We start from the raw sequence: 20,904 nt of genomic DNA, 5'->3' as shown, positions 1-20,904 counted from the left end.
CCAAATACAAGAATCATACCAAAATAAGAATGCGTTCATTTTTTTTAACCGAAGCAAGTTGGGAAAAAGTTTTTTGAATCGTTCCAAATCTTAATTTTTCACATAAACTTCTCCGCCTTGTGACGTATACGTTACTTAAGCCAATTTTCATATTTAGTGTATACAACAGCTCCATAAAACTGAAATTTGCTCCATTATTCATCACAGGAAATTAATTCGATTTTTCATGACATCTTCTTACATGAGGATGGCAATTAGGGTTCTAACTATCGATTGAAATCAAACTGCGGTGAAAATTTACCTTTTATAATAGATACCTACTTGAGAAGAGAAAAGCTTCCCTTGGACAATTTTGATTTTGGCGACACGGACAATTCTTTCGCTTACTGAATGGTTCATTGGTGATAACAACTTAACTGTCCAATATGAACAGGAAATCAAACAGAGATGAAAAAGTTATGCTTGTATGGGCTCGTCAACAACGGTTAAATTATTTGATTTTGAATTTGGGGCCTCTGATTTGTATCTCAATTTATAGGGTAGAGAACTACTTCGGCCTAATCGCCCATTTTTGGCCTATCGAGCAGAAAACTTCAAATAAATACTTGATTTCATAGTCAACAAGTCAATTATGCGTTTGGTACGATACTTTAGTTAAAAGGCTACGGAACAAAGCCAATGAAAACGCGTGATACGAAGGTTTGCACCCATTATTCCCAAAAACAAAAGAAGCGCTCCGACCGAATAAATGTTTATCTTCATCCGATAGGCCGAAGTGAATTCATTGGCGGTTCAATAGCGTTTCAATACGTTAGGCCGAGTTTAGAATGCGTAGGCCGAGTTTGGCGTTAAGTAGCAGCAGTGCTGCAAAATTTCGACTATACACGGTGATACTCAAAATTCTGCTTTGGTCACTCGTTTGAGCTAACAGTCATGTCAAGGCAAACCATGTCAATTGTCAGTAGCATTTTAGTCAGTGACGAACATGTGCTGATTTGTTTATTAGCTAAATTTGAAATGAAATTAAATGGCTTGAGCAAAACAATTACATGGAGCCATTAAAGTGAATAAGCATCTACGTCCTGAACCGCTTGGATAACAATAATGTGTCTCAGAATGCAAGAAATTACACTTTCTGTTACCAGGTGAATCTTTGTCATTGACGAAAAAATGAATGAGATTTTGACAAAGATTTTTTTGAGGATCAAGTCTATCATTGACTATGTGAAAAACAATTTTGTCAATATCGCGCAAAAGTCTGTCAATGACAAGACAAATCTCAGCACTGAGTAGCAGCAACAATCAATACGAAACTAACGATTTTAAATTGGCTCACTACTTGACTAGCCTATTGGTCCCAAGCAAACGATTAACGTACCCCATTCTAGTCGAAATTCTAGTACTACAGAATGTTTGTTTTGATTCGCTATGAAAGTTTGACAGATAAAATGAGGGGTTATTGGTTTTTCCTATGTTTCGAGGGGTGATTCGACAAGCTTGGGACCGAAGATAGTACCAGAGGTGAGCCAAAAAGTTGAGCGTCTTAAAGTTACCTCTATGGTAGCAGTGTTAGACTTTTGACAATATCTCAACGATTGGTTTCTCTTTATCAAATCTTACGGTACATACGGAAAGGTAAATAAATTTGGAAGCCATCAGTATTAATAACATTCCGTTTGGTGCTACACTGCGCTAGATTAAGAAAGACTAAGTGCGGGTTCTGCTTAACAGGCCGGAAATGGGATAGTTAACCCTACTAAATTGGATAGTTCAGTTCAGTGTTGGCAAAATCAGAAATCAATTGAGTTCTTTAATTTTGAAAAATATATCGGTTTTTATGTATCATCTGAAAGAGCTTCGTTTTCTGAGCACAGCGATATTTTTTTCGAACCCACACACTTTCATCTCGATTTTTAAATCAAGATTTAAAGCAAAATAATAACTTCACTGTTTGACACTAAACTGACAAACTGACAGCTCGCTCCGATACAAAGTGACACCGAGGGGCGCTAATGAGGTGATTTTTGCAAATATAATCGTATTTATTTAAAATAGTTCCAGTGTTCCAAAATTGATGAAATTTTGGGTTTGGGTTCCATTTTTAATGCAGATTACGAATATGCATTTATCTCAATACCCTTAAAGAACCCAATTGATATTTTTCCGCTCTCATGCGCTTGCAATATCACGCGTGATATTGGAACAAAATATCATGCTTGATATTAATTTTACAAGCTCCTTTGATTTTTTTTTTTTTTTTTTTTTTTTAACTCTTTATTTGTTCCAAATTCAAAATAAATTACATTTCATTTTAACCTAGGTGCTCCAGTTACTGCAGTAACGTACCAGCCTTAATTGTTATGATATATATCTAAGTGTTTTTACATTGTTCATGTCTTGGAAATTCAGTATTTTAAACAGGTTTTTTAACCTGCATGTCAGTATAACAATTGATATCTTAAAACTAAAAACTAAAACTAAATCTTATCTAAGTATAAAGGGAATTAATCGTTGCAATTGAGGATTGCAACGATTTTTGCCTGAAATTATTAATTATTTTGTTGGACATTTGTGCTAAAGTCTCAACATTCGAAATTCTATGTACTTCGGTAGTACTGTACCAGGGAGGCAACTTCAAAATCATTTTCAGAATTTTGTTCTGAATCCTTTGAAGTGCTTTTTTCCTGGTAGTGCAGCAACTAGACCATGTTGGCACAGCGTAAAGCATGGCCGGTCTAAAAACTTGTTTAAATATTAGAAGTTTATTCGTCAGGCAAAGTTTGGATTTCCTGTTTATAAGAGGATACAAACATTTAATATATTTGTTACATTTGGCTTGAATGCCCTCAATGTGATCTTTAAAAGTTAATTTTTGGTCAAGAACTAATCCAAGATATTTCACTTGGTTTGACCAGGAAATTGGAACTCCGTTCATAGTGACTATGTGACTACTACTAGGTTTCAAAAACGAAGCTCTAGGCTTATGTGGAAATATTATAAGTTGAGTTTTGGAAGCGTTGGGAGAAATCTTCCATTTTTGTAAATAAGAAGAGAAAATATCTAAACTTTTCTGCAGTCTGCTGCAAATAACACGAAGACTTCTTCCTTTAGCGGAAATGCCTGTGTCATCAGCGAACAAAGATTTGTGGCAACCCTGAGGCAAATCAGGGAGGTCCGAAGTGAAAATGTTATACAATATAGGCCCAAGAATGCTACCCTGAGGAACTCCTGCCCTAACAGGTAGTCGATTAGATTTGGAATTTTGATAATTTACTTGAAGAGTTCTGTCAGTTAAATAATTTTGAACTAATTTCATAATATAAAGTGGAAAATTAAACTTTTTCAATTTAGCAATCAAACCTTCATGCCAAACACTGTCGAATGCTTTTTCTATGTCTAGAAGAGCAACTCCAGTTGAGTGGCCTTCAGATTTGTTTGAACGAATTAAATTGTTAACTCTTAAGAGTTGATGAGTAGTTGAATGCCCATGGCGAAATCCAAACTGCTCATCTGCAAAAATTGAGTTCGTATTGATGTGAAGCATCATTCTATTCAAAATTATCTTTTCAAACAGTTTACTTATTGAAGAAAGCAAACTTATTGGACGGTAGCTAGAAGCTTCCGCTGGATTTTTATCCGGCTTCAAAATTGGAACAACTTTTGCATTTTTCCATTTATCAGGAAAGTATGCCAAATGGAAACATCTGTTAAATAATTTTACCAAGAAAGACAAGGTACTCTCTGGGAGTTTTTTGATGAGGATATAGAAAATTCCATCATCACCTGGAGCTTTCATATTTTGAAAATTTTTAGTTATAGACCTTACTTCGTCCAAATCAGTCCCCCAGGAATCATCAAAAATATTTTCCCGAGAGAAAATATTCAGAAAATCCCGAGCAACCTGATTCTCAATAGGACTAGTAAGACCCAAACTGAAATCATGGGAACTCTCGAATTGCTTAGCAAGTTTCTGAGCTTTTTCCAAATTTGTGATCAAAATTTTACCACCTTCTTTAAGCGCTGGAATAGGCTTTTGAGGTTTTTTCAAAATTTTTGTGAGTTTCCAAAAGGGTTTGGAACTCGGGTCTAATTTAGAAACATTATTTTCAAAAGTTTTGTTCCTCAGGGCAGAGAATCGCTTTTTAATTTGTTTTTGCAAATCCCGCCAGATAACTTTCATGGCAGGATCGCGTGTTCTTTGATATTGTCTCCTACGGACATTTTTAAGACGGATCAAGAGCTGAAGATCATCGTCTATTATAATTGAATCGAATTTAACCTCGCATTTTGGTACTGAGGCAGCTCTTGCTTCAACTATAGAAGTAGTCAGAGATTCAAGAGCATAATTAATTTCATCTTTGGTTTGCAAAGGAATGTTTGGATCGAAGTTATATTCCATAAATGTTCGATACTGCTCCCAATCAGCTCTATGGTAATTGAAAGTAGAGCTGTTGGGATTACAAATTATTTCTTGGGATATTTCAAAAGTTACTGGAAGGTGATCAGAACCGAAGTCAGCATGGGTAACCAATTGGCTACAAAGTTGACATGAATCAGTTAAGACCAAATCAATAGTGGAGGGATTTCTTGCAGAAGAAAAGCATGTTGGGCTGTTTGGATATTGAATAGTGTAATAACCTGCAGAACAATCATCAAACAGAATATTACCATTGGAATTGCTTTGAGCATTATTCCATGAGCGGTGTTTTGCATTAAAATCACCAATAATGAAGAATTTAGACCTATGACGGGTAAGTTTCTGGAGGTCACCCTTGAGAAAATTCTTTTGCTGGCCTACGCATTGGAATGGCAAATAGGCAGCTATAAACGTAAATTGTCCAAATTTTGTTTCAACAGAAACTCCCAAAGTTTCAAAAACTTTGGTTTCAAATGAAGAAAGAATTTTATGTTTGATTCGTCTATGAATAATGATGGCAACGCCACCACAGGGTCCATCAAGACGATCATTTCTATAAATCAAGTAGTTTGCGTCCTTCTTAACCTTATGGGCAGGTTTAAGGAACGTTTCAGTTATAACGGCAATATGCACGTTATGAACTCTTAAAAAGTTAAATAGCTCGTCTTCATTATCTTTAAGAGATCGAGCATTCCAATTTGCAATATTTAATGCTTTAAAATCCATTACTGAATTTTAAAGTCATTACAATATTATTTGCAAATTTTACTCCAGTTTGAATAGCATCAAACATGGAGTTAGATTTAAGCATATCAGAAATCATGTCAATTAATGAATTCTGTAAAAATTCCATTTTGGGGGCAGTAATGCTTCCTAAGTCAAAATTGTCAAAATTTCCGTTAGAACGTTGGTTAGTATTTTGATTTCTACCCGCTGCAATAGCAGCATAGGTAGCTCCATTAACTCGCTGAACATTGTTAGCAGCGAGGGGAGTAGGTACAGATGAAACATTTGAAGCAGGGGAGATATTTGTACCTACGGGTACGAATGTAGAATTTGTTCCTCGCTGACCGTTGTTAACAGCAGAGGAATTTGTACCTGGTCGGAAACGTGGAGCGTTTCCTACCTGACGGTTCGAACGAGATTGTAGGATCGCTTTGCGAGTCTTACATTCCCAAAAATTGGATTTGTGGTTTTCACCACAATTTGAACATTTAAATTTCTTAGGATCTTCCTTCACAGGACAGTCGTCCTTTGCGTGAGAGGAATCACCACAATTCATGCATTTAGCTGGCATGTAGCAATTTTTAGTTCCGTGACCCCATCCCTGGCACTTACGGCACTGGGTGAGGTTTTGGAAATTTCCTCCAGTCTTCCTGAAGTGTTCCCACTTCACTCGGACATGGAGCATAAGGCTAAGCTCCTTTGATATTGCGAGACTATTCACAACGTGCAAAAATTAGGCTGAGAGTTGACTCGACACAAAAATGATTCCAAGGCACATCGTTTTCTTAGAAAGAGAAAGCATAGTTTGCTATCTCTTTAATCTTCTCCGATGGCAGACGCGAAGGGACTGCTGCAAGCCGTTATGGAAGTTTCGGTTGCATTCGGGTGTAAAGCAAAAATCAATAAACTCAATCTCACCACAGTTTGGTGAGATTTGCAGTTGGTGAGTTTGTTAGCTTGATATTCCGAGCTGCGATATCACAACTTGTAAAATACACCGCAGTTGTTTGCTTGTTGATTTTTATCTACGAAAATCAAGCGTGATGTTGGGCGTTGGTGAGATTTGATTTTTTGATATTTCTCCAACACTGGTAGAAGGCTTACAGTTAGAATCATAGCAAAGTAGGTAATGCATTAGAATCATTTTTTTCAATCTCAATACATTCTTTTCCGGGACCCTTTATCTTATGGAACAATAACAAACAAGGATTATTCAAAACAGTATCATTGTTGTTAGCTATATTTAGTTCGACTAATCATTTTAATGAGTGTACGATAACACACACTTAGATTTGTGATGGGCACCACCGAGCAGCTCGGCATTTTATGTTGCTGGAAATTCAGCAAAAAATATGTTTGTCGGCAAAATTTCCGTTTGTTATCTGAATTTCAGCAAGTTTTTCACTGAGATCCAGCAAAATAAAATGCCGAGCTGCTCGGTGGTGCCCATCTCGGCGAAAAAATATAAGTGTGCATCGTTGAAAATTGTTTCAATAATTTATGAAGAACAATCATGTAAGATGTATTTTATTGGGAGCGATATTCATCCCAGAAAACCATGCCAAAACAAATGTTTGCTGTTGGATTTCTTAAAAGACAAATCTATATGACTATATAATGCTAGGGATAGATCTGTTTACAATCTTTAAACGTCAAAAATCAAAGGAAGCTATTACAATGAGATATACATGTTTTCCTATACTGAAAAGTTAAATGACTGTCCAATAGTTTCTACATGTCTGTTTACACGCGACATATCAACAAACGTCAAAAATCGTTAAAAGCAACTCCAATAAAATAAACATAATTATATTATTAGATATATCTTTTAGTGAGCAATATTTATCATGAAAACAGGTATAGTTTACTGAGTTTACTCATAGTGCAAAACTATATGATTTTCCATTAGTTTCTAGATGTCTGTTCCCACCCATTACATATCACCAGTTTTTCACCATGAAATTTATCAGACAATATTCATATACATCTTATCTATCGCTAACCACGCTCGAAGCAAAGTATTATCAAGTACTAAGTATGTGAAATTACGATAGAATTCATTCCATTTCGCAGTCATAGTTTTTAAGTGATAATGCAATGGAATCTATCAATCATCACATACACACTTAATCTTATATTTTTATGTCGGTAAAATAGATTGCTGAACTTAATCGGTAAAACGCGATTTTTGCTTATTTCTCGTTAGAAAACATGTTTTTACTGAATATCGGTATATACAATTAACGAATTTTGTTTATATGAAAGTATTTACTGAAATTCGGTAATGGTTTACCATGAATTTCGTTAAAATCTTGGTTCACCGACTTCGGTAATAAAAAGTGACGAACCTCGGCAATTGAAAATAAGAAGAAGTATCTGTCAGTTGTGCACATTTATTGTAAGCCATTTTGGCAGAGAGTAAGTTGTCTGTTGCGGTGCTTTAAGTGTTGCGTGTGATTCAATGAAGTGTAAAATGGAGGAAATATTGCGGCAAATCGATGGTGAAGGAGAAGCTGTAAGCCAATAACTGCGTCAACTATTATGTAAGTAATAAATCTTTATTTGTTTTCAGATTTACAAATTTATACAGATAGGAGATGGCTTATGCTGCCTTTTCTGCAACAACAAACAACCCGGGGCACACTGATGGGTGGGTGGAAGAGTGAGAAAGAATGTGTCATTGTGCGAATAACTTGAATAAAGACTTGTTTATAGAATTTTCACTAATTTTGTATTATTATTATTGCTATTCTGAATAATCCAATTAATTTGAGTTGAAATTTCGACGATAGTCGGAAAAAGCTAAATATGTCCATGAACGGTTTGCCGAAGGATTGGTAAAAGATTTATTCTTGTTTTGAGGTATTTCGGTAAAATAAAAGCTGAACGCTCGGCATACAAGTACCGATGTTTTCGGTAAAATTTGACAGTTGAATAAAACTGATAACTACTATGCGTTCGGTATTCTATATTTTACCGAATTTTTTAACGAAATTTCGGCTGTTGGATTCTCGGCAATTTATTTTATCGGCCTCGGTGAAATAAACTAAGTGTGTAGGAATCTGCCGTCATTATCCCGTAGATTTCCACGAGGCTTCCCACCCCACCTCACGAAAAACAGCCCCAGACCATCACATTTCCTCCAACATGCTTCACCGTGCCTTGGATGTGGCGCTCCTGAAGCTCCTCACGCGATCTGCACCACACACGGTTAAACAGCTCGTTTTCCAGAACTCTAGGGGCTTATCAGCATGCTCCTTAGCAAACTCAAACCGTTTGGCTGTGTTTACCTTGCTGATAAATGGGTGCTTCCGAGCAACTTTGCTATTCAACCCCTGTGCTACAACACGGTGACGAACACGGAGAATCGAAACAACTCAAAATTAAGTCATTTGTGCTCATCTTGACAGCTAAGTGAAACCAGTCAAAATTGAGTTGTTCGCAAAGAATCTAATTTTAAGTACTTTACGAAGACTTCGCTTTGAGTAAAATGTACCTGTTCTTAGTTTTAATAAAATTAGGCGTCTTTTTTAAATAATTTTCTTGAATGTATTGATCCGGTCGCTGCAGATCTTTTAAAAGTAGTGGATTCTGAAAAGTTTGAAAACGAGGGAAGATTTAGCAAGTGTTTATATTTCATAATTTACAAACATACCGAGTAGTGCAAAAGTTAAGTAGATTCCACATCCGGATTATGGCTTCCGAAGCACCCGTTGTCAAGACGTTGCATTAGTTAGAACTTTTTGGACCTAGAAATATATTTTAATTTAGATGTTTGGACATTAAATTACCTTCAGCAAACAAACCACTCCCTTGCATGCTTCTCCAGCTGACGAAAAATATGGCGCACGATGCAAGTAATTTTTCACCCAACATAAAGTCTAATCACAACACTTGATTTTAAGTTAAAATTACTTTTCAATGAGAACAAAATTTAAACCAAAACAATAGTGATAGGCGAGTACTTATTTTTAAGTACTTTCTATCTCGATTTTGAGTTGTTTCAATTCTCCGTGAACAGTTCGACCGGAAACTAATAGATGAAGGGTTTCCTGGATCTCGCGGACAAATACTTTCGTGTTCTTCTTGACTTCGCACATGATCTTGGTGTCCGTTCTCGCATCCGTTTTGCGATTCCTGCCTCTGCCAGGGTGATTCACCCAAGGATTCACCACTGATTCCAACGTTTTTAGTTTCAGAAGAATTTTCCCAACTGATGCCTTGCTGATACTATACTTCCTAGTGACAGCCCGGTGTGATTCACATTCACATCAGGAGTCACATATTTTCGGATAAACAAAGGGAATTGCTTCCGAAATCACTGCGTTCTCCATTTTTTCAACTGAATCAAATGAGATCACTTGTACAAATGCACCAAGTTGGGCCGTTTGTTTCAAAACATGCCAAAATATCAAAACATAAACAATCGAGGGGTTTTCCGATGGAATTTTATCGAAAACATATTAATTTTTGACGTGGGCCCTTTTTTGTAACTATTTTTTTTCAATATAAATTGAATATTTTTTCATTTAAGTAAAACTCTTTTTTTCAGTATTCCATAAGTGAATCTTTAAAAGAATATAAAAAATAAGATATAAAAAAGACTGCAGTGTGTTTCCCGCATAAAAGCGAACCATAAATTGACCTTACCTAAAATGGTTAAAAATTGTTTATAATCCCTGCTAAACTTTAACTGAAATGGTTATGGAACTTTACATGAACGTTTAATGATAAAGTTTCAACCTTATGTATTATGGTTTTGTGGAACTGAACCTTACAAATAATGGGTTGTTAAGAACCATTACCGTTCCAAATTCTTGTTTTCCCCATACATTTTCGGAAAGAGAACTATATTAGAACCTTTTAACTTATGGTTTGAGAACTTTAATGGTAATGGTTATGGTAGTCAGTAAGGTCCACGAATGGTTTTGTAACATCGATCAACTTTATGTGGAATATATCGCGAATTGGTTGCCTGTAATTTACTGATTACCAATTCACGATATATTCCACGTAAAGTTGAGCGATAATACAAAACCATTAATGGACCTTACTGACTACCATAACCATTACCATTAATGTTCTCAAATCATAAGTAAAAACGTTCTTATATAGTTCTCTTTCTGAAAATGTATGGAGAAAACAAGAATTTGGAATGGTAATGGTTCTTAACAACCCATTATTTGTAAGGTCCAGTTCCAAAAAACCATAATACATAAGGTTGAAACTTTATCATTAAACGTTCATGTAAAGTTCCATAACCATTTCAGTTAAAGTTTAGCAGGGATTATAAACAATTTTTAACCATTTTAGGTAAGGTCAATTTATGGTTCGCGTTTATGCGGGTTACTTTAATTTGAACCAAGGGGCAAGACACCTCCTAATCATGAGCAATTTCAGAGCTGCTTTTGAAGCACCTCGAGTAACTGACATTTTTAGATTTCTCACTTTTCGCCAAGCAGAAAAGCTGCTGTCAAACAAACCAACAAAAAAGGAAACAACTGGATACGGTAGAAACTTGAGACTTGTTTCTGACAGACCAGGAATAACATTTTTCTCGAAAATCAGACGATCAACAACAGAGGGATTTTCGAACATTATAATTTATTTTTGAAATGTCAAATTTAAGTGAGAATTTCACCAAATGGAACACATCCTTATTTGAAAATTCATCTGTCAAATTAAAGTGAAAATTCATGAAATGGAACACAACCTAAAATCATGGTGGGTATATAAATGGTGATACAGCTTTGTCACTATATAGGCGAGGAGTTTGCGGGGGGAAAAGTGCGGTTTTAGAGCAAATTTTAAACAAACTCGGTCGCTGTCCCATACAAAAATCCAACATGGCTGAATCATGAATTTGACATATTAGAACACCTATATGTAGTCACCTTGCCTAAAATAGCGTGCACGATCACTAAATTTCGAATGATATACCTTTTGTCTCAGTGCAAAATGTAAATTCATTTCTCGAACCCACGTGGCGGTTCTAAGCGGGCGGCAAAAATACAAAAAAAAAATGCCGCTTTGTTTTTTGACATTCTGCTTTGCCCAAGCCTTCTCATCGAATGAGAAAGAGAACGCGAAATTTTAAATTTCGTTTATTTACGTGCAGATTGTTCCGCCGCCAAATTTTCCAATATTACCGTGTAAATTCGCTCTAAAACTTCCGCTAAAGTGTGTTTGTCGAAAGTTGGATCAACGAGTCGCGTTTGTTGGTAATTTTCGATTGGAATATCCCGGGAAGTCATCGGTAAAATGTTGAATATATTTTAGCTTGCCGCTGTGGCTTCCATCGAAGAAAAAAGGTGGGATCGCAAGGGGCAGGCAGGCTACGGCAGCAGTGAAGTAAGAAGACGAAGGTCACTCGCGTGGAAAGAAGAGTCGGCAGCAGTTGCCGTGTAAACAAAAATCTCCGCAACGCCTGATGATGGTTCCTATCGGAGGTCCCGTCGGTCACGGAGGACATCCCATACACATTCCGACGCCGATCCAGAATGCTCCACCTTCTTCACAAAGCCAGCATGCGCCCTCCAGCCAAAATCGGCAGTCACTCTCCGTGGTGAGTGGGTTTTATGTGTGGTAGAAACTCTTCTAATATTGGAGCATTCTCTTTTTTATTCAATTGCAGAAACCAAACTATACTCTGAAGTTTACACTTGCTGGGCACACCAAAGCAGTCTCCGCCGTAAAATTTAGTCCCAATGGCGAGTGGCTGGCCAGTTCTTGTACGTTTGCTTCATGAGAAGTTGTGTAGATTTTTTGTTTGTGAGTGAATTTTGGTTTTTATCTTTTAGCCGCGGACAAATTGATCAAAATTTGGGGCGCCTACGATGGTAAGTTTGAGAAGACAATATCCGGTCACAAGCTCGGGATCAGCGATGTGGCGTGGTCGAGCGACAGTCGCCTGCTGGTGACAGCCAGCGACGATAAGACGCTTAAGATTTGGGAACTGAGCTCGGGAAAGTGTTTGAAAACCCTGAAGGGACACACCAACTACGTCTTCTGTTGCAACTTCAACCCGCAGAGCAACCTGATAGTGTCGGGATCGTTCGACGAGTCGGTTCGAATCTGGGATGTCCGGACGGGTAAATGCCTCAAGACACTTCCGGCCCACTCGGATCCCGTTTCGGCCGTGCACTTCAACCGGGACGGTTCGCTCATTGTTTCTTCCAGTTACGATGGGCTGTGTCGTATCTGGGACACGGCCAGCGGTCAGTGTCTGAAGACGCTCATCGACGACGATAATCCTCCGGTTTCGTTCGTCAAATTCTCGCCCAATGGAAAGTACATTCTGGCCGCCACGTTGGATAATACGCTGAAGCTCTGGGATTACTCCAAGGGCAAGTGCCTCAAGACATACACCGGGCACAAGAATGAAAAGTATTGCATCTTTGCGAACTTCTCCGTTACAGGTGGAAAGGTAAGAAACTTCCAGCTGACGTTTCGTGAGCAAATTTGTAACATTTGTTTTGTCACCTTTCAGTGGATCGTTTCCGGCAGTGAAGACAACATGGTGTACATTTGGAATCTGCAGAGCAAGGAAATCGTGCAGTGCTTGCAGGGTCACACCGATACGGTTCTGTGCACCGCGTGCCATCCCACGGAGAATATCATCGCTTCGGCTGCGCTCGAGAACGACAAGACGATAAAGCTGTGGAAGAGCGACACATAAAATTGGGCCCGCAGATAGTTGGCCGGGGGCACGTCAAGGTCTCAGTGGAGCAATGGCTTTGCAGCCACCGCCACCACTTCCAACTATCCAGCATGGTTCTGATGATCCAGCTCGGGAAATATGAATTTGATTTAAAGTAATAGGCATATATGAATGGAACTAACTTCTAAGCAGTGTGTAAAATCTACTTTTACATAATATCGATAGTAACTGTACGATTGTGTTCGATAAGACGTTTGACTTTTGAAGTAAGTGAAATAAAATCAATAATGAATTAGCGGTGAATGAAGATTTTATTTATTTATTTATTGTCTTCAAATTTTCAGTCACAAATTCAAATATATTTTAATCATTAGCTAGAAACGGAAGTGCGTCATACTTGTAAAATATGACTAGGAATGATGTCAAAAGTGTAAAACAGAAAATCTCAGTTCTTATCGTCAATTCGAAGCTTTTCCATAATTTCCAGAATGTCGCCCAACGATGCAGCACTGAAAATTGCAATATTATGAATTACAAATTCCAATTTTAATATTACTTAACGTACTCCCGTTTTCCATCGAATAATACTGCCATTTTGTCCCGCAAAGAGGCAGCTTCATTCGGTCCACTGTCTCCGGAAGCATCCTTCGAATTTTGCATCGTCTGTCGATAAAAATGCTCATACGCGATTCCTGAAATACCAAATTCAACATGAATCCATCCAAATCGGTCTCACTCCTACTCACCCAACGGAACGACCTGATCCTTGTGTTCCACGTGACCGTCCGAAAACCAACAGTCTACGCAGACGGATTGTTTGCACCGCAAGCATGCCAACAAAAGCTGATGTTTCTCGTGTGCCGGACATCGGTTCCGGATTTCTTCCGCAAGCTGCCGCTGAACCGTCTCGACAAGTTGATTGATCAGATAGACCTTGACCAGCCGGTTGGTTTGCATGGAGCATCGGCAGTAGGGACAGGTGCTTTGTTGGAGCAGCCAACGCTCCACGCACTCCCGGCAGAAGGAATGGGAACAATCTGGGCACATCCGGCAATCGCGCAGAACGCCCAAGCAGATGCTACACTCCAACAGTAGAGAAAGTTCCGAATCAGGGAATTTGTCCTGAGATGACATGCTGAAAGCGTACGGTGGGCACTCTGGTAGTTTCGTTCGATTCCTAACTTGGTTTAAGATGGGATGATTGATTTTTTTAAAAATATACTGGTATTTTTTTTTAAATGGTTCACAAACGTGAAAACCGAAAAATTCAGCAGGCTTCGAAATTCAAATTATGTATAGTATGATGTACACAGCCCATCAGTGGCAGGCGCGTACACTCAAAAAATTTCACACGTTTGATCGAAGTGTTTAAACATTTGATTTTTTAAATGCAGAATCACATTTACTTTAAGTGTATTTCACCTTGGTTCGATGTGTTATACACGTTAATTTAGAGTGTTTCAAACTTTGAAATGTTAAAAAAATTTCACTTTCTATTAAAGTGTATCCAGCTTTCCATGCTCGGTAATGGCGGTCTGTTTGTATGGATAAATGTATCCTTCACTGTGCTTTTTGACACTTACTGGAGGGCGTATGTTGTTCCATTTTCTTCTGTTCCTGGGAGAGGGAAAGGGAGGGGTCAAAATCCGAACATCCAGATAGCGTCAAAACGCACAGTGAAGGATACATTTAATCAAACCAACAGGCCGCCATTACCGAGCATGGAAAGCTGGATTGCACATTGAATCACGCTACTGTTCAAAAGAGATGGATTTAAAGTGTATTGCATTTCAATACGATGTGAATTGCTTGCTCAGAAAGGTAAACATCGAAAACAAGAGTTGTGACTTTATCCTATTAACCCGCCTCATATATGAGAACAACCCTGGCACAGTGAGATAGAACGAAGACTCCGGCAGCAGCACACCTCAACAGTCCATGATCGAATCCCAAATCAGACTCATTAAAAAGATATGTGATAGCTCTGGCCTCTGGCAGTTTTGATTATATATTAAATATTAAATATTATTTTGTCGTTTCAATTTTTTCGTGTCGGTAAAGTAGAAGTCAATAAAGTAGAATATTGAACTATGGTGTGCAAAGCTATTGATATCACCATATGAGACACATAGAATCCAAGTGTGTCACAATTCAAATCCATAGTGTTCAGGCATGGTTCATAGCATAAGATTCACACATGAAATGGATGTGTTTCACAATAAGCGCAAAATTAAGTGTGAGACACATGATGATGGCGCCATGTAATTCACATCGTATTGAAATGCAAAACACTTTAAATCCATCTGTTTTGAACAGTAGCGTGATTCAATGCAATACACTTTAATAGAAAGTGAAATTGTTTAACATTTCAAAGTTTGAAACACTCTAAATTAACGTGTATAACACATCGAACCAAGGTGAAATACACTTAAAGTAAATGTGATTCTGCATTTAAAAAATCAAGTGTTTAAACACTTGGATCAAACGTGTGAAATTTTTTGAGTGTAGGGTTACCATATGGTATCCTAAAAGAGGACATGTCCTCCTTTTTCAATAATTTTTCTACATCCTCCTTTTGCCCGAAAATGTCCTCCTTTTTAAACCTTGCATTTTTTCCAGCAACACATTCATAAAATTGTTTTCAAAAAGCATTGTTTGCAGAGCTTATTTGTTTAATTATGTCGCAACCTCATCTTATCCAGCAAATGCCATTCGATGGTGGGACTATACTACGGCTGTCAACCCCCTACATTTAGGGTGCGGTGCATTTGGTGAATTTTAACATATATTTGACAGATGGAAAATTTTCAAATAACCCTGAAATCTCGCCTGAAATTCTACCAGACTTATTTCAGACAAACCAAGAATCAATTCCTCTAGGATTTTCTTCACCCCCTGACGATAAAAGGTTAAGGTATTGCCGAAGCCGACATTTCCCCTATAAAAATGAATTATGAAGGCTAGTTTTATGCATTTTTCAAAAGTATAACGAAAAGATGAATTATTGAATTGGTAACGACTACAAGTTATGAATAATCTCAATTGAACCTTAGCAAATCATGAATTATGTGATAGCGCACATATTATTAAAACGTTTAATAAAACTCATTGTCCTCATTTAATGTTAAGAAAAGGAATGATTTGTCCTCCTTAGTCTCCAATCCTCAAATAAAATGTCCTTCTTTTCAAGTTTTTGATATGGTAGCCCTACTTGTCAGTGGCCTGGATGTACGGCATACATCAGTGCACGGTCCCTAACCTCACTCCTTGCTCCATATAAATCATTTTGCACAAACAATCAAACTTTGCACCATCATTTTTCACAACAAACCACCCAAAACTGTCAAAATTTACGGGTGAGAGAAAAGCAGTGATAACGGCGCCGGTGGTGTAGTGGTAAGCGTGATTACCTCTCACCCCACCCCTTCCTTCGGATGGGAAGTAAAGCCGTTGGTCCCCGGTTCATGAGTTGATGGGTCAATAGGTAGGGTCCAGGTGTGGGAGCTGCCTTCCTGGCACGTCGGTAGCATTGGTGCTCAGCACGGAAAACAAGATCGACGGAAAAAACAAACCAAAGGAAAAAAAAAAGAAAAGCAGTGATGCCAAGCGTTAAAAAAAAAATATTTACATCGAGATTAGAAATACTCAGAGGGAGAGATGGGCGGAGAGAATGTTTTGAGCCAAATGAACTGTCAAAATGTGAGCCAAACGAGCATTCCAATTGGAATTTTGAACCAAATGAACTGCCAAATCTGAGCCAAACGAGTATTCCAATTTTCCCGATGGTTTATTATTCTTACTAGATTAAATGTGAGGCTATCCAGCTTTCCATGCTCGGTAATGGCGGCCTGTTTGTATGAATAAATGTATCCTTCACTGTGCTTTTTGACACTATTACATTTATTCATACAAACAGGCCGCCATTACCGAGCATGGAAAGCTGGATTGCAATCGAACAGAAATTCAATCACCTTTATGTTTCGTGTGCTTCTCAAATTCAACTACACACAAACAACAAAAATTGTATCAATAAAAATAATGCATTTTCATATTGAAAGGTTGCCAAAATTCGTAGTATTAACTGCGAAAATATTCAAAATGTGAATTAATTTTTTTGTTTGAAAGTGTTTTTTTCACTTTTGACTTGTAATTTTAAAAGTGCATTTTTTAAAAGGAAAGTTGTTCAACTGTCAATATACCTTTTCACATCGATTTGTTTACTAGCAGCACTGAAGTTTTATTAGCCGTTTACTTCGCGCCAAAATGTATTGCGTTCATTTTTGCAGCAGCAGAACCGTCGTTTCTTCCACCCGTTAGAAATTTTACAAAGTTTGGTTGTTGCAAAAGCCACCTCGGATATTAAGTGAGTAATTAATTTTAAAAATATCGAAAAACGCTCCTTCAACAGGTTTACAATTATTAAAAAATTACTTTTTTCACAGCCCCATTGATTCGTCTATGCTCCAGTCAATTTTCGAAACAGCCAGCACCGACATTAACATCGAGAACCTCATGTTTTGCTCCCGCCTACAATCGCCTATTCATCGTCCTTGTGGTGGATGCGCAAACCAATTGAAAAACAGTTTGATTAAGACGCAATCATTTCCGTTAAAAGTGTCGATGCGCAACATAAACGAAAAACAAACTTGTAAATCAAAATGACATTAATGTATACCAAGCATTTCCACTGGGTCTCAAATAAACATTCCTAAGAAATCCCAAATGCAATAAACATGTTTACTAGGTCAAGCGCAAGACGATCAACAACGCACGCAGACGGCGCAATGAATGAAATGATTGTTTGCATAGCTAAGCATACTTGCAATAAGCATAATCGATTGCGTGTGACTTTTGCCACATGGTATCGGGTCAATTCGTAAACAACAGGAAGCAACATATCAACATAGGACTTGGGAAAGATTCAGCATAAACAATATTGAATTCTATCTGCGCAATTGGTTAATTAATAAAACTAACTGAAACTGAAATATACATTATTCTACAATCGCAAGTCAGAGTGTTATTAACTTCGAATGCCAGTTCAGTCCTGCCTGGGCTCAAGAACGGATGAAGATCAGCCGGGTGTAGTGTGGATACTTTAATATTGGATTCAACAAGCGATCGCGTTAGGTATTCTGTTGGGAAGTTTCAGAACATGTTACTCCTCTTTTCTCTTCCCTTGGTCCAAACGCGGAAGAGAACGCTCCCAGGGTCGTTTTATGCTTTCCCCGATGTCTGACACTGTAATCGTAGCATAAAGAAAAACCATCAATAACTGGATGAACATTAAAGGGTTCGTCGGCCAGGGTCGAACCGTCTAATTACACCGCCCTTACCTTTTCATACCACGGCAAGAGCTAAGAAAGCGAGGGGTGGGAAACTTCCACTTTGTATGAAGTTTTCAACGTAGTAGAACGAATTCAACTAAAAGGTGTGAAACCCAAGAAAGACTATCTTCTTCTATTAATAGAATAGCTGCTAATTTGTGGTTTGAAAATCTAACTTCGTCCATCGGGTATTCTTTATTTTCCCATTTAACCTCACAACAAACTACTACGTGATCACGTTTTAAACTCGTTAGTGTATGTGTTTGTCTACCAATTTTACAATCTTCGTGTTTTGTCTTAGGTCCTAACTCTATATGCATAACAGTTTTCAACAAAAAAACATAACCAGCGCGACTTACGGTTTTTCAGGAGGGTGCTGTGGTGGTGGTGGTGACTTACGGACGGAAGGTGTGGATGAACTACGGTGGTTGTTGGCAATGCTGGGTGGTGGTGATGGTGAATTCCAACGGCCGCTTTCCGTGGTGACTTCCAACCAAAATGGCCGAAACACTGGCCTTATCCAGGGGACGTAAGGCTCCCCAAAATGGCTGACACACTGGATGGTCCCAGCCTTTCTTCTGGCGACGTGTAGCTCTCAGAATGGCCGAAACAATGGCCGATCTTAGCCGTCGTTCTGCCACTACAATGGCGTACTGGGAGAGATGTGGTGGACCTTACCGCTCGAGAGAATCCCTCGTCTGCCGTGGCCTCCAATGGAGCACCCGCAGGGACGATTTCTGGCTCAGGGATATATTTTTCGGATGACTACAATGTCCACGTGGTATTTGACCGTCGATTAACGAGCTGTGCGGTCCGAGGTCTATCTAGGCGAACGGAAAAAGGCCTTACTTGGCCTGTTCAAGTTTAGATTAGTCTCACGTCACCAAGTTTAGGGTACATTGTCAAAAATCATCCCTAATATCGCTAAAAAGGTTACCTTTTTCCAAATTACACTCCGGTAACTCTTCGAGATGGACAATGGTCCCTTTTTCCGGCACCGCACCCCTAGGTAAGTAATACTAACATTATAGGACATACTTTTCTTAATCAAACTAACACTTTTACCTCTACTAACACGTACTACCACTAACTTTTTTAACACTCGGACTTTTTCTACCACTAATTAATAATTAATCTAAAATAGAAAAGAAATAGAAATTTACAAAAGGAACCACACACTTTTCACACAACGGACAACCTCGATTATATTAACGCGCCGCGCACTTCTAACTTCCTTGAAGTCTTGAGCCAGAAAGAACGAATCAGTCCGACCGAAGTAACTAGAAAGTTCTAGAATTGCAGGGAGCCTACAATCTTCCTGTTCATTTTTTTTGACAAGCCCCCCATTGTTCAACCCGATAATTATGTTTCTTCCCTAGCTTGGATTTACAGTGTAAGACATACGGGAGTAGACCCAATTCATTTGCTTAGAAAATGAACACAGATTTGTGACACACAGATGGCAGCACTTGACTACCAAATGCAAGGTGCGTTGAAAGGAGTAGCTCTATGTTGGTGCACTTGACAAAGTCAATGCAAATGGGTATATGAAACCAACGGTTACAAACATTAGAGCTTTCCCTGAACTCGTGCAAGAGTTAGTGAGGTTTTTTGTCTTGATTTGAGATGCTGAAAATTGATCTTGGTGTTTATCATTTTAGGCATGTCTTCATGGGTTTGTTCGCGTGTGGTCAATTTCTGCGCTAGTAACGTCGCTGATGGATAACGGAAGTAGAACCCAATGTATGAGACTCTTATCAACCCATACTTATGCCGTGCTGGACATCGATGGAATCAAACTTCAAATGAAGAATCCCTGGTCTCATCTTGGCTGGCCGGGCAGCTGTTCAGAGCTGAATGTGGTAACTATTTCTTGGAATCCAACCCTATTCGACTACACATACAGCATTCATCAGCTGTGGCGTGGAGCCAACGTAAGACGCTTATACACGTGCTGGTATAGAACTGACATAATAAATATATTTTAGCATTTGTAGATTTTTATTTATCAAATAAAGAAAATATTTGGATATAATATTTATTAGAATTGAAAACTAAAAATGATTTTGTAATCTTCAAAATACTTATATTTAAATTGAAAATGCTTTTTGTGTAAATCAAAACAGTACATATTATTTCAAATTTACCACATTTTCAAGTCAAAAATTTGTTTTGAATTGAAAATAATCCACTTTTAATTTGAATACGCCGTGTTTTTCATTTGACAGTAGAACAATTCATTTTAAAAGTTTTAGCTTTTAAAAGTAGTGAACGGAAAACTTTTAATTAGACAATTGGTTGACTTTCGTTTTGAAAGCTAACCGCTTTCTACCAAAAAGAACCAACGCAAACTTTTAATTTTACCAATGGTTTTTTTTAATTTTATCAACGATTATTTTTTGTGTGTAGGGGAAATGACGGCTTCGGCATGCCAGACTATTTTCGGCAACCCAAATTGAAACACTATTTTCACTGGATTTTCTTACGAAAACACTTCGCTGAATGCATGCAAACGATTCTTTATGCTTTCAGCTTCAATTTGATTATATTTTTACCACTGAGAAAAAGCAATCCAGCAAGGTTTTCTTGAAATGAAACACACGCACTACAAATTGTAGCTGATTTCGAGTTGCCGATAATAGAACAGCAGATTTACATGCAGTTCAAATGGAACGACAATACTCGCTCTCACTAGAGAAGATTGGAGCTTTGTAAAATCGTTTCAAAACAGTTTTTGACAATTCTTTCGACTGAAATTGTTAGAGCAGCTGGCA

At 38.0% G+C, this 20,904-nt stretch overlaps 2 protein-coding genes across 3 annotated transcripts; one reads left to right on the top strand and one right to left on the bottom strand.

Annotated features, from left to right (window-relative positions):
* The first annotated feature begins 11,271 nt into the window (after positions 1–11,271).
* wds (WD repeat-containing protein wds) lies at positions 11,272–13,095 on the top strand. 2 transcript variants are annotated; one of them, XM_065219069.1, is made up of 5 exons: positions 11,272–11,364; positions 11,423–11,705; positions 11,778–11,874; positions 11,944–12,569; positions 12,633–13,095. In XM_065219069.1, the coding sequence occupies exons 2-5, from the start codon at positions 11,574–11,576 to the stop codon at positions 12,819–12,821; spliced, it is 1,044 nt and encodes a 347-aa protein (XP_065075141.1). In that variant the 5' UTR covers positions 11,272–11,364; positions 11,423–11,573; the 3' UTR covers positions 12,822–13,095. The 2 variants fall into 2 exon arrangements, with proteins under 2 accessions (XP_065075141.1, XP_065075140.1); XM_065219068.1 differs by having other exon boundaries at positions 11,273–11,364; positions 11,423–11,708.
* A 131-nt stretch (positions 13,096–13,226) lies between these two features.
* Positions 13,227–13,989, bottom strand: LOC135698916 (E3 ubiquitin-protein ligase TRIM37-like). The gene is made up of 3 exons (XM_065219067.1): positions 13,550–13,989; positions 13,369–13,495; positions 13,227–13,312 (listed from the first exon to the last, which is right to left on the bottom strand). The coding sequence occupies exons 1-3, from the start codon at positions 13,935–13,937 to the stop codon at positions 13,249–13,251; spliced, it is 579 nt and encodes a 192-aa protein (XP_065075139.1). The 5' UTR covers positions 13,938–13,989; the 3' UTR covers positions 13,227–13,248.
* Between the last annotated feature and the right edge of the window lie 6,915 nt (positions 13,990–20,904).

Source organism: Ochlerotatus camptorhynchus, unplaced genomic scaffold, assembly GCF_037179485.1.
Source record: "Ochlerotatus camptorhynchus isolate MF236.1 unplaced genomic scaffold, CSIRO-AGI_Acam_v1.1 ptg000099l, whole genome shotgun sequence".
Classification (NCBI taxonomy): Eukaryota; Metazoa; Arthropoda; class Insecta; order Diptera; family Culicidae; genus Ochlerotatus; species Ochlerotatus camptorhynchus.
This window is presented reverse-complemented; position numbering and strand designations above follow the sequence as displayed.

Bases quoted from the DNA above. Each gene is read 5' to 3' on its own strand.
- wds (XM_065219068.1), top strand. From the start codon at position 11,574: ATGATGGTTCCTATCGGAGGTCCCGTCGGTCACGGAGGACATCCCATA. The intron at 11,709-11,777 runs GTGAGTGGGTTT...ATTCAATTGCAG, and splicing joins ATCGGCAGTCACTCTCCGTG to AAACCAAACTATACTCTGAA. The intron at 12,570-12,632 runs GTAAGAAACTTC...GTCACCTTTCAG, and splicing joins TCTCCGTTACAGGTGGAAAG to TGGATCGTTTCCGGCAGTGA.
- LOC135698916 (XM_065219067.1), bottom strand. From the start codon at position 13,937: ATGTCATCTCAGGACAAATTCCCTGATTCGGAACTTTCTCTACTGTTG. The intron at 13,496-13,549 runs GTGAGTAGGAGT...TTGGTATTTCAG, and splicing joins GGATCAGGTCGTTCCGTTGG to GAATCGCGTATGAGCATTTT. The intron at 13,313-13,368 runs GTACGTTAAGTA...TGCAATTTTCAG, and splicing joins TTATTCGATGGAAAACGGGA to TGCTGCATCGTTGGGCGACA.